The following is a 14,398-nucleotide window of genomic DNA, read 5'->3' on the forward strand; positions in this document are numbered from 1 at the left end:
AAAGTATAAAATGTAATTGTAATCTGCTGGCAGGTAATTCTCCATAAAATAATATATTCAAATAAAAATATATACTGTAGTAATCCCTCTTTTTTTCCAGACCTTACTATGATAATTTATTTTTCACAAAGTAGGATTCGTTATTTATTATTGGAAGATTTTTGTAGTTAAATTATAGGAAACCTCTTTTGAGCCATCTAAATATGAGTTTTAACACTATTAGAGCTCTCTAGACATTAAATAACACCCCTATATGACCTTTATATGACCTTTACACTCCTATGAACCAATATAGTAGTTATAACATTAGAAAATTAGACATTTAAGACATACTGTAAATATGATTGCTGCTTTTGTTCCGGTGTTAAGAAAACTGAGTGGGGGAGAACAGGAAGTGATGTCGGGGGTTCAACGTTCAGTATTAGCTTGGCGTGGCTTACGGACACAACAGTATCTTGTGTTAGGGATTATTGTGCCTGTTGTGAGATAATTCAAACCTGCATTAAAAGTGTGTCGTTCTGGCGGTCAAGTCTGGTGCTTGTGTGTCTGCCATTACAGTAACATTACTGACACCTAGTAACCACTGCAGAAAGAATTCAGGTGAGGGATTACAATAGTCAATTTATACTGTTAGTCACACTATCAGGGCTTTTGGGGGAGGGGGTGCATCACAATGCCGAATTACATTTCTTGTCCGTGGCTTGAAATGTGCATCGGGTGGGAGATTGGTATGGCGGTATGGAGGCTGCATACCAATATGATCCGCATAGGAATACATATATTTGTCAAAAATGTATATTTGTCAACAGCTGATGAAAGACCATGGGTCTCTCGCTGTGTACAGTTATAGTCCATTTTTCTGTCAATTGTGGCACATGGTGATTTTGAGTGGTGCAGTATTGTGTTTTTATCACATTGCCAATAATGATGTAGCTGTTATACACATGACAGTAATGCATATGTTATTAATATTTTCAAATATATAATAATCCGATAAGGTAATTGATCCACAATTGCACTTGTATTATGATGCCACATGATGTCAGCAAAGACTCACAGCCAGATAGATAAACTAAATACTTTGTCTGAAGCTTAAAATACTAGCCGAAATAATTAAAACAGTTATGTTGCCATACATGGAAAATGCAATAAAAGAAGGCAGCATCATAACCGCAAACATGCTCATACTCATCGAAAGAGAGTATCTTGCCACACCCAACACCCACATGTTTCGGAGTTGGGTTTAAAATGAAGAATTACTCTCACAAACCACAACGTTAGGCACACCTACGCAATCCCGTTCAATGGAAAATCTGTATCAGAAAGTATATGTACGTGATTTTTATTATGCAAATGTACTTAATCAAGTGGCTGGGTAGTGTTGTTGCGTAATTTGGAGTTTTTTAAGGCTTTAAATGTTGTACTTAATGAAGTTGTTTCCTGTCTTGAGTCATCCGGATATTCTGAACTTCATCAACTGTACTTGATCCATTGTGTGACAGTCTGCCTGAGTCGCGAGTGGAATGACAACTTCGCCGAGAATTCTCTTCTGTGTGTCGAGCCACACCTTATTCTGACAAAAGCCACCTTGAAGAAATCCTTAAAACTGGTTTAGGTGTCTCTGGTCTTGTTGAAAAGTTTTCATCTGCAAAAAAAAAAATGACTATGATGTTTCTTTGACCAAATAGTGACCAATCGATTACTACATTATAGATTCAGAAGGTCAGGTTATTTGCATTGGAGGTATTGGAAATGTAGTCCTTATTGCAAATAGCTTGAAGCTCTAAATCTGTGCATTGACACGTTAGTTACCACAAACATGTTTAGCTACTTCCACAACCTGTTATTGAAAACAAAACATTCCAGACGGTAAACAATGTTCAGCTTTATTACTTCTTCGTCAGAGTTTTGAGCTTTCAAAAGTGCACGACAGGTGAAGTACTTAGTCATGTTTTTAGGCCTTCAACAGAAAGACTACCTTATCAGTATTTACAGTCAAACCCAGGTTTATGCAGGTCACAGGCTAGTCTATGCTAGCCTGCTTCTATATAATTCCCAAAGAAAGCTCCCTCAGTGTTGCTGACTGTGCAGTTTTTATTTATGTAAATAAGTCACAATTGCAATTTGATAATGAAGGCGAGAAACACTTTGAATTCCATTTTTCAACTATAAATTCCATCCAGTCATCATTTATAAATGTTTTACATTATTTTCTACGTATAAAACGATATCTATTCTTATCAATTGTATTTTATTGGGTGTCTAGAATGGATTTACAATATTTTCTATGGGAAAAATGGTCCCACTTTTTGGACCTTTTAAATTTTTTTATCAAACCATTTGGAACAAATCGATAACAAAATCCGAAGTACCGCTATATCAAGAATTTTTGATAATTCATACTTGATGTTGATGTTGTACCAGGTGATTTTGACTGATCTTTCAAGGCACACAGAATATTGTGTTCTGTGGCTGTATAAATATAGAAAAAAGTTTGTTTCTACCAGTTTTTGTTCTTTAGTAATCAGTAGTAGAACATAGGTAAGTTTCAGGAAAATATAATTTCCCGACTAGAAAAAAAATGCTTTTAGTGAAAAGATTAATTTCAAGCATAATTTTGATATTATTGATAATATTTTTTGCTTTTTTGACAGCGCAAATATTTAACCAAAATCAAAAAGGGGTTGTTTTACATCAAAAGAACAATTAAACAACAATTTTTACATTTGGAACTGATCACTGTGTGATTTGCCAAGCTCTTCTGCCACCTAGTGGACATTTTTATGGCTTAAAATTGCTCTGAAGTGAAATCCATTAGTGGGGAGTTGCATCATCAGTACGGTTTTTAAAATGTATTTTTATGGCTTAAAATTGCTCTGAAGTGAAATCCATTGGTGGGAGTTGCATAATCATCACGGTTTATAAAAATCTATTTTTATGGCTTAAAATTGCTCTGAAGTGAAATCCATTAGTGGGGAGTTGCATAATCATTACGGTTTATAAAAATGTATTTTTATGGCTTAAAATTGCTCTGAAGTGAAATCCATAAGTGGGGAGTTGCATCATCAGTACTGTTTTTAAAAATGTATTTTTATGTCTTAAAATTGCTCTGTGTGAAATCCATTAGTGGGGAGTTGCATCATCATTCCGGTTTATAAAAACGTATTTTTACGGCTTAAAATTGCTCTGAATGGAAATCCATAAGTGGGGAGTTGCATCATCATTACAGTTTATGAAAACTGATTGTTATGGCTTAAAATTGCTCTGAAGTGAAATCCATAAGTGGGGAGTTGCATCATCAGTACGGTTTATAAAAACGTATTTTTATAGCTTAAAATTGCTCTGAAGTGAAATCCATTAGTGGGGAGTTGCATCATCATTATGGTTTATAAAAACGCATTTTTATGGCTTAAAATTGCTCTGAAGTGATATCCATTAGTGGGGAGTTGCATCATCATTCCGGTTTATAAAAACGTTTTTTTATGGCTTAAAATTGCTCTGAATGGAAATCCATAAGTGGGGAGTTGCATCATCATTACAGTTTATGAAAACGGATTGTTATGGCTTAAAATTGCTCTGAAGTGAAATCCATAAGTGGGGAGTTGCATCATCATTACGTTTTATGAAAACATAGTTTTTTGGCTTAAAATTGCTCTGAAGCGAAATCCATAAGTGGGGAGTTGCATCATCAGTACGGTTTATAAAAACGTATTTTTATGGCTTAAAATTGCTCTGAAGTAAAATCCATTAGTGGGGAGTTGCATCATCGTTACGGTTTATAAAAATGTATTTTTATGGCTTAAAATTGCTCTGAAGTGAAATCCACTCATCATTATGGTTTATAAAAACATATAACTACGTCATTGGTACTGAATGAGTTAATATTCATATGTTGATGTTTAAGCCCTTTTAGGTGTGATTTTAACTTTGGTTTAAGTAGCTTTGGAAGCCTTTTTTTTTATTGAACTGGGACATGAGTGTAATAGGCAAACACATGCAGATCTTAAGAGTAGCGCTTTCCATAATCACAAGTTGGCAGTTGTTTTGCCTGTGTATACAGTACATGGTTGTATAAACAGTTCTGTTATATTTGTGCTAATACTGGGTTTAAACTCCACTACCCACTTTGCATCATGTTCAGGCAGTCAGTCGCTTTGTTGGTATATGATGATCACCACACACTGCAATGATTAAATGAATTAAATGAATTAATTAAACTATTGACTTTTCATTTTCAACGTGTTTCTCCAGGTCCTCCACAGTAGCTTCAGAAGCCTTTAATTCAGAAGAATCTGTGACAAACCGAGAATCCAATGTCAAAATGAATTCAGGCTACAGCAGCCTGAGCACCACCCTTTCCACGAAAACCTCGCCTGCAGACAATCTTGATGAATCGAGATACAGATTCCGTAAAGTATCCCTGGTCCGTGAGACTGACGCCGCCACGCCCAAGCAGGATACTGTGGACTTCAGAGCAGAGTCAAACGGAACAACTCTTGCCACAGACTACAGTTGGAAAGATTCAATCGACAGCTCATCCAGATATACGTTTAAAACAGAAGAGCCGTTTGACAGTCTGAGCTACAGACTACCTGATACCTCGTCCAACAGCTACTCCTCCTCTGTTCTCCCCGAGGCCACTTCATACAGCTACAGGAGCAGCAATTCTTCGAGCGAGCTTGCCACACAGCCAAAAGATGATTGGGGGAGGAGCTTTTTAAGGCGGGAGGAGTCTGCTGCACCTGCAGGTGAAAAAAAGGAACGGTGGGAGGGAGAGTTAAAGAGAATTAATCATGCTGGGACTCACGCTCGCTTTCTGTTTCTGGCTTCTCTGCAGACGACACAGACTCATCCTGTTTCACCGGAGTGTTTAAGGCAACGCTTGTGGAACTCGAAGACCCCTCGGCATCTGTGTGCACACCCCCGGAATCCCCCGACACAGACGCCTCCAACCAGTATGAGATGGAGAACCTGGTGGATACTCTGAAGAGCATGGGGCCGGCGTTGAGACCGAGGGGCATCGGTCTGCGGGGACCACCTCCGATACTGCATTCGGCTCTTCCGCCAATTGTGGAGGATGCTCCCAGCCCTGTTACTTCTGACGTGTCCAGTCCGATAAAGACGACGATGGCGTCTGGCACAGCTGCTGAGGCCCTCAATGGAATTTATACTCTGCCTGCTGATCTGGGCCTGAAGAGAAATTCCACCAGAGACACACGGTCACCGTTGGAGTTAATGAAGAAGGTATTGCACTTTTGTTTATTTGACTTGGAAGACAGAATTTCACTATACAATTAGGGAACACTCTTTTAGTAGTAAATTAGCGGTAGGCATAAGAGGTGTTGTGTATATTTACTGGCTACATGCAAGTTTTTGGTTTACCACACTTTTTTGTTCAGAACCAGCAACACAAGTGTCAGTGACAGATATTTTTTCCCAAAATGTAAACAACAAGTGATAAGTGAAAATCAGCAAGTCTGTATAGAGAGCTCTAGAAATTAAATAACACCCCTATAGTTATCTTTACACTCATATTATTTAATATAGTAGACATAATAACATAAAAAGAGGCGGCATGGCGGTCGAGTGGTTAGCGCGCAGGCCTCACAGAGACCCGAGTTCAATTCCACTTTCGGCCATCTCTGTGTGGAGTTTGCATGTTCTCCCCGTGCATGTGTGTGTTTTCTCCGGGGACTCAGAAAAAACATGCTAGGTTAATTAGCAACTCCAAATTGTCCATAGGTATGAATATGAGTGTGAATGGTTGTTTGTCTATATGTGCCCTGTGATTGGCTGGCGACCAGTCCAGGGTGTACCCGCCCGCCTCTTGCCTGAAGACAGCTGGAATAGGCTCCAGCACCCCTCGCGACCCTCGTGAGGAAAAAGCGGTAGAAAATTAATGAATGAATGAAGTTTTTTGGTTTACCACACTTTTTTGGTCAGAACCAGCAACGCAAGTGTCAGTGACAGATATTTTTTCCCAAAATGTAAACAACAAGCTGCACAGCTGCAAGCTTGAGTGGTTAGCGCGCAGGCCTCACAGCTCACAAAAATGTACAATAATACTATAATCACAATACAATAAAACTTCCAAACCTGACCGTGATAAGTGATAATCAGTAAGTCTGTTTAGAGAGCTCTAGAAATTAAATAACACCCCTATAGTTATCTTTACACTCATATTATTTAATATAGTAGACATAATAACATAAAAAGAGGCGGTATGGCGGTGGAGTGCTTAGCACACAGGTCTCGCAGCTAGGAGACCCGAGTTCAATTCCACCCTCGCTATGTGGAGTTTGCATGTTCTCCTCGTGCATGTGTGGGTTTTCTCCGGGGACTCCGAAAAAACATGCTAGGTTAATTAGCAAATCCAAATTGTCCATAGGTATGAATGTGAGTGTGAATGGTTGTTTGTCTATATGTGCCCTGTGATTGGCTGGCGAACCTCTTGCCCGAAGACAGCTGGGATAGGCTCCAGCACCCCCGGGACCCTTGTGAAGATAAGCGGTAGAAAATTAATGAATGAATATAAACAACGAAATAACTGTATGGTTGCAGTGCAGCAGCTTAAGAAAAAAAAAAGAACACTTTTTTTTTAATTCAGAACTGGGAAAAGTGGGGTTACTGACAACACTGTTGTTGTTTTTGTTCTACTTCTATCAGCAGGATCAGCCTGCAACAAGAACCATGCCCCTCCGAGCATCAGCCACAAACAGTATTGTCATGAGGCAATCCTCCGACATTTCCGAAGATTCCAATGGAAATGCAATGCAACAGTCTTCAAGCTCTCGCCTGGACAACAGTGTCATCTTCGGAAGTTACCGGTCTTCCTCTACGGATCACAAACACGAAAACGGCAAAGTCCATCAACCGGTGTTCCGCACCAGCTCCCTACCAGATATCGGTACTTCCAACCGTCTCAAGGAGCTCAGTGAAACCAGCACCACGACGGACTCACCGGGATCTCGATTTGAACGCGTATCGTTCCTCTTAAGTTCCCCAACCTCTTCAAGCTTCACAGCCGGAGCTGACGACATCAGCAGCCGCATGAATCTACCGTCTCTGCAAAGCATCACCTCTTCACCACCTTCAAGCACCACTTCCACACGCCTCTTAAGTCCCACTGGTTCCTTAGAGCCTCACCGGTTGTTCTCCACCACCGAGTCCTCTGCGTCTAAGTTTGGTCAAACGGTGGGTCAGGGGGTCGGTACCGGCGCACTGAGTACCCCTGTTCTGCAAAGGAGCTTCAGTAATGATTCCATCCCAGTGGGAACCCAAAAGAATTTGCTGAACCAAGGAAATCTGCCTAAAGGATCTCAAATCCAAAAACCTGAGCCAGAGAGGAGCGTAAAATACAGAGCCTTCCCTGATGCTTATGTGAGTATTGCATTATTACGCATTCAGCTACAGATTAATATTCGCTTGACAAGCACAGTTTATAGCAGGATAAATCGTAACTAATACAGAACACAAACACAAAATATTAGACTTCCCAGTCACATACAGCAGTGATTTTCAACAACTGTGCGTGAGAAATAGCCAGGTGTGCCGTGAGGAATTATTCATTATTACTTTTTTAATTAACATGTAATAATAATTTTCTGCAAATATTATGTCATTGTCGCGTGTCATTGATGTAAAGACTGGCAGAGCAATGTAATACAGTAAACCTCAGATATATCGGATTCAATTGTTCCCACTGGTTTTGTCCGATATAAGCGAAATCCGTTATATGCGTATACCGGAAAATGTGCGTTTTACGCATATATCGGATTTATATCCGGTATATGCGTAAATCAGATTTTATCCGTTATAAAAAGGCACTTCCTTGACTATGTTTCCAATGTACCTGGACGCGCAGGCAACGCTGCAAACGCTGCAAATGACGTCGTATAGCGGCCTGTCACGATTCGGCGAATCGGAGCACCATGATGCGGCCATCCGATATATGCGAGGGAAATTTAATGGAAATGCATTGGAACGGGATTGGAGATTTTGTCCGAAATAGGCGAAATCCGTTATAAAAAATCCGATATATGCAATGAATTTTTATTGGAAATGCATTACAGAAAAATCGGTTCTTTTTTGCAAATGACAATGTATAGCGGCCTGTCACGATTCGGCGAATCGGAGCGCGACGATGCGGCCATCCGATATATGAGAGGGAAATTTAATGGAAATGCATTGGATCGGGATTGGAGATTTTGTCCGAAATAGGCGAAATCTGTTATAAAAAATCCGCTATATGCAATGAATTTTTATTGGAAATGCATTACAGAAAAATCGGTTCTTTTTTTATCTGTCCGTTGTGAGCGAATTTCCGATATATCCGAGTCCGATATGTCCGAGGTTTACTGTATTCGTCCGTGTGGCAACACGTAGCTGATTGCCTCGTTCCTCTAATAGACTTATAGTGATGCACGTCAGAGGTAGTGGTGACATTTTGTAACATTGTTGGTTAAATTAGTATGCGGATCTGCTGTGGCGAGTCCGTAATCAGGAAAAAGCTGAAAGAAGCAAATAACATTGGTTATTGGTGTGCCGCAAAAATTTTTCCAACGTAACAAATGTGCCGTGGCTCAAAAAAGGTTGAAAAACACTTACATACAGTATTTAACCATAGACCGTCAGTAGCTAATAATTCGGATTCTTCGACAAAATGCTTTTTCGTGCTATGAACCAGCAGTTAAAGCTGAATTCTTACCTGACGTCATTTGTTTTTTGTCGCCCTAAGCATGCCATTCCAAAGCTTGCCACCACTAAAGTTCAAATTCCAGTTCCACCCATGCAACCGCTCATGGATAATACAATAACACCCAAACTCATCGACTCTTTTCTGATATGTTTTGCGGATCAAACCATTAACTATTTACGTTAGGTTCATATTGATTTGGAGCAGTTACTCGATCAACCAAAACAATCCACTGAGAATAACAATTGTTAGTTGCAGCTCGAATTACTTTGCCAAGTATCATAAAAGGACTTTCAAGTACCGGTTCTTGCATGCAAACATTTTATTTTGCTTAACTGTTTTCGACATGCCCTCAAATGATTCATATTGGCGCACAGACAATCTGTCACTTATCTCGCTGAGTATCTGCATGAAAGAGTTTTATACTGCCAATGCAGGTGTGTTTTTCCCATCTTCACACACTAGTAGAAAATGTAATTTGATATTCTCAGTGCAGTAATGATGAAAAATTCCTGCAGGAAAGGTTGGGGAAGTGGTAAAACCAGATCATCCGATCTACTTTTTAATATGCCATTTGCACAAAAAGGAGTGTCAGTAATGTGGCAAAGGGAATACTTAACAGCTTCCATTGGTAGTTTTTACAGTAATGTTTGAACACATTGAACAAACAACAGCTGCAGAGCGAAGACGAAGAGAGTACAGACGCTGCAATTTCATAACTAGTGTATTGTTTTATCGAGATAAAATATCTAAAATGATTGCATCATTTTTACTTGATCCATCCATTGTGTCAAAAGCGCAGGTGTGGACAAGGATGTGTTTTATGGCTTCATCCTTGTTTTCATTCATGCAAGTTATTATATGCATGTTGTAAATGCTTAACATGCTGTATCATGACTCGTATATAAAGCTTCACAAAAAAAACATTTTTAAAGATTACGACCTGCAAATGTCTTCATGAATTTGAGCACAACTTCTTTTTTTTTTCTCTCCACAACGTTGTTGTCTCACTCCCCACCCATTCCAGCTATCTGTCTCCGTCTGACGGAAACAAGGCCACACCTCACCTTTTGTGTTTGTCTTTCTCTTGTTAATATTTGATGAAGAAGTCTTGACAGGGAGACATTTGAAGACAAAATTATTATCTATTCCGGCTGGTGATTTTTTTCATTCAGTTTGTTCATGAGATAAATGCATGGCTTTCATTCATGCTGAAGTTGCACATTCCATGTGCACAGGGGAGCAGCCCGGAAGCAATTATCTTTTTGAGTGTTTTTTTTTTTTTTTTTACATCAAGGCAATGCTTCATACGCCTACAGTGCAGCTGTACCCCCTTGTATGTACAGTAGAACCTCAGTTAGCATGTTTTTTCAGTTAAAGTTAAAAATTAAGCTTACTTTTTGCCTCGATTTGCATACTTTTTCCAGTTAGCGTACAATATGGCGCATGTCTTTAGTCTGACTGTGTCACTGTATGGTAATGGTAATGGTTTTATTTCATTTGAACATGCATCCGATTACAATTGAATGCATCACATAATCAGTTCACAGTTCCACATGTCCAAAAGGAGTAGGAAGAAGCAAAGCTTATTAAATCCTACCCCTCCATCTGGTACTTTTACAATCAGTAACTGTTACATTTGTTCACTTCCTGCTTTCCTAATATAAATTCAGTTTAAAAAAAAAAAAATTATTTTTATGCTAATATATTTTAATTTTAATTTTAATTTTAATTTTAATTTTAATTTTAATTTTAATTTTAATTTTAATTTTAATTTTAATTTTAATTTTAATTTTAATTTTAATTTTAATTTTAATTTTAATTTTAATTTTTTAAATGGTCATTTATATGCATCTAGAATGTTTATGCATGTAAGATTATACAAACTTGTATGGTGTTACCATTTTTGGCTTCTTGAATGGATTAATAGGATTTACATTGCCATAATTCTTGGACTATAGGCTGCACAGAAAGATGTTAAGATAAGATAAGATATGCCTTTATTTGTCCCTCAGTGGGGAAATTTGCACACATTTTCAAAACTTTTGACTAAATAAATGCTTTTTCCCAAAGATTGCTTTGCAACATGGCAAGTTAAACAGTGCTAAACAGTGCTCAAGTCATCTTGACAAGCATCACAATTGAAAAGCCTCATCATTCCTTCATCACACACTTTGTCAGTCTCTCTCTCCTTCTTTTGTTGTCGCTCTTTGTTGTATGCAGGCAAATTAGCCATTTAACTTGAGCTATCTTCCTAATTCATTCCAGCCTTTCGACTTCTGAAACCCGCTGGTGATAGTGGATGTGGGAGGAAGCGGGTTTTGGGTGCCAAAGTCGGGAATAAACTTGCTGTAAATAAGCAACAGAAGCTGTAGTATTTCTACATATGATCAAACTTACTTAAGATTTGTATGTGACTGCATAAGACATAATATCGCTACTTCCCGCAGCTGCGCTCTAAGCATCATGGGAAATGTAGTTTTTAGATATAAATTAGACTCTGTACAAACCGTAGGGTTCAAAACATGAGAAAAAGCAGTGGCTTATACATCAGAAATTACAGAATTTGTTATGGGAAAAAATTATTCAGTTTGAGTATGGCTTAACTTTTTTCATATATTATTGTTGTTTGTCGGTTGAGGCGGAACCAGGTTGCATATTGCATGATGCAGAGAGTATGTTACGACCGGCTCGCTCTGTTATGCAATGTGCAAGAAGAAAACAGTCAGTGAAACATAAAAACATACGTTTATTTTATAAATTATTATGGTCTCGTGGTGAATGGTGGCTCTCTAACTATATTAGCAAGGAGAATGCTTGAACTCTTGCAGTCTAAATAATAGCAAGCCTTTATGTAATCCAACCAACTGGGGCCATGTTACCAACTGAGCTCTCACGGAGTGCAAGTGGAATGATACCTGATACCAAAAAGACACACGTGTTCACACACACACACACTAATGTATGTTAACGTGCAACCACGTCCAAACATTCCATACATATCACAGACCACATGTAAGCAGTAAACTGTACAGTGACTTCATTCATTAGATGTTGTCTTCCTGACGCTGGGACGCATCAGGTTAAGCAAGTACACATTAAAGAATGCTTGTCTATCAAAGAGGTGCCTGTTCTCGTTGTGCTAAAAAAAAATGCCCTCGTTATTAACCACTGACGCCTCAGAACTTGTCTAACAAGGTGACATGTACTTGTATTTGGGTACACCTTAAAAAAAAAGCAAAGTAATACATGATCATTTTAAAGATTATAACACTTATTAAAGTGGACATTGTGTCAAGGGTCACCTGCCATGTATAAATGAATGGGAATTGTGAGTGTATTCATACAGTATATAGTTTTTAATATATTTATATGTTTTCTTCATAGCTCACCAAAGAAAAGGAACACGGCAAGCTTAACCCTCGACCCGGCAAGGTGAGATGGAATTTTTTTTTTTCTCACCTTCTTTAATTGCTGTCAAATAAAAAAAATAGAAGACGCATTCAAAGACTTAAGATAATATTAATTCATTCATTTTATACCGCTTTTCCTCCTGAGGGTCGTGGGGGGTGCTGGAGTCTATCCCAGCCGTCTTCGGGCGAGAGGCGGGGTACACCTTGGACTGGTGGCCAGCCAATCACAGGGCACATATAGACAAACAACCATTCACACTCACATTCATACCTATGGACAATTTGGAGTCGCTAATTAACCTAGCATTTTTTTGGAATGTGGGAGGAAACCCGGAGAAAACCCACGTATGCACGGGGAGAACATGCAAACTCCACACAGAGATGGCCGAGGGTGGAATTGAATCCTGGTCTCCTAGCTGTGAGGTCTGCGCGCTAACCACTCATCCGCCGTGCAGCCTTTGTGATAATATATTGTATTCTAATCTGGTCACCAGGTGTCAGTAATGCTACCGTAATGTTCGACACACAAGCACCAGACCTAATCGCCTTAACAACAGGCTTTTATTGCAGGTTTGAATCAATTTTGAACACGCACTATAATCCCTAACATAAGCGACTGTTACGGCCCTACCCCAGGCAACACTGAAACTCAACTTTGAACCACCAAAGTCACTTCCTGTCCACCCTCGACTCAGCTCCCCAGCACACAGTTATAGCAACACATGTTTGTATGTTATTATGTCTACTATATTAAATAATATGAGTGTAAAAGTAACTATAGGGGTGTTATTTAATTTCTAGAGCTCTCTAAACAGAAATAATCTCTAAACATGCAAACTCCACACAGATATGGCTGAGGGTGGGATCGAACCCTGGTCTCCTAGCTATGAGGTCTGCACGCTAACCACTCGACCGCCATGCCGCCTCTTTTTATGTTATTATGTCTACTATATTAAATAATATGAGTGTAAAGATAACTATAGGGGTGTTATTTAATTTCTAGAGCTCTCTAAACAGACTTGCTGATTTTCACTTATCACGGTCAGGTTGGGAACTTTTATTGTATTGTAATTATTGTATTATTGTACATTTTATGATCTGGTCATGCATTTGACGGTTTAAAAGCAGTAAAATTGTAATTCTAATACATGTGCACCATTTGTAGATGTACATTTTCGACCGGCCAGGGATGTGTGGCCAGAGGATCGAGCTGCGTAGCGATGTTGTTGACGCTACATCGTGGGAGCTGCAGGAGACCATCTCCATCAGGGTGGTCCGAGGAGGGTGAGTGCTTCAAGGGATTAATTCAAGCGTTTATTGTTAATGTAGAATGTACATTACATAAGCAAAGGAACCTGCTCTTAGAGGTAAATATAAATGCATGAAACATAAACAGGGATCAAACTCCTTAATTCTTATGAGAACATTCTTTTGTCTGTTGTTGATAGAACAAAGATGACAATTGTGTGTAGTCTTTTTATTTACAGTTGGAATGCCAATCTATCTCTAAATCATGCAATAATTCCGATTTTTTAAAAGTGCATACAAACATAGGATATCATGACTTTTCTGTGTAAATGTGAGTTTAAACACCATCTCTTCATCGCTGTTATTGTAGCACTGAGCATGGGAGATCCTCATGCCTTCCATAGTTAACACACCCACATGCATTGCACTGGAGTCACCCTTAAATTCCAGTTCTGCAAGACTCCGATCTACTTGAGACCTTTTTATATGACTTTATATGACCTTTCCGATTTAGGTGGGTGTTGTATGAGAAACGTAACTTCAAAGGGGAGAAGATCGCCCTGGATGAGGGCGACATCGAACTCACTTGCCCGTTCCTTCCCCCGGAGGAGCAGCAGGTGAACGGACAGAAGCAGAATGGAGAACAAAATGATGAAACAAGCGAGGAGAAAAAGGAAGCGAAGCCAGACAGGAAGTTTGTCATTGGATCTGTCCGAAGAGCTGTGAGGGTAAGGAAGTCATACCGGAACATACGTATATCACACATAAATATTGTCCAGGTAGTAAATGATGGATTGGTTATTAGTTGTATGTTGGTGCTTCTATACTCATCCAACACATTGTAATATCGCTCCTAGCCTGCAGAAGTATTCCAATATTTGACATATACATAAAATCCCTTGGCCGTATTCCAAGTACAGTATTGTTTGCACAGTTTTAGCACTTTGAGGTACATTCAGTGTCATCACTCTTGACAGATATTTAAAGACATCTTTCCAGATTATATAATTTTTTTTTTTACATTCAAACATGCAGCGAACAG

The 14,398-nt window shown here is 39.0% G+C and overlaps 1 protein-coding gene across 2 annotated transcripts in view; it reads left to right on the forward strand.

The window, feature by feature from the left end:
- Positions 1 to 14,398, forward strand: part of LOC131102084 (uncharacterized) — a 42,159-nt gene that overhangs the window by 18,195 nt on the left and 9,566 nt on the right. The window contains exons 5-10 of one of the 2 annotated variants that reach the window (XM_058047575.1): positions 4,252 to 4,748; positions 4,838 to 5,244; positions 6,670 to 7,380; positions 12,083 to 12,130; positions 13,274 to 13,392; positions 13,871 to 14,084. In XM_058047575.1, the coding sequence (XP_057903558.1) occupies positions 4,252 to 4,748; positions 4,838 to 5,244; positions 6,670 to 7,380; positions 12,083 to 12,130; positions 13,274 to 13,392; positions 13,871 to 14,084 (1,996 nt within the window). Of the gene's footprint in view, positions 1 to 4,251; positions 4,749 to 4,837; positions 5,245 to 6,666; positions 7,381 to 12,082; positions 12,131 to 13,273; positions 13,393 to 13,870; positions 14,085 to 14,398 lie in introns of both variants that reach the window. The other variant, XM_058047574.1, reaches the window with a different exon arrangement.

This window comes from Doryrhamphus excisus, chromosome 14 (genome assembly GCF_030265055.1).
Source record: "Doryrhamphus excisus isolate RoL2022-K1 chromosome 14, RoL_Dexc_1.0, whole genome shotgun sequence".
Taxonomy (NCBI): domain Eukaryota; kingdom Metazoa; phylum Chordata; class Actinopteri; order Syngnathiformes; family Syngnathidae; genus Doryrhamphus; species Doryrhamphus excisus.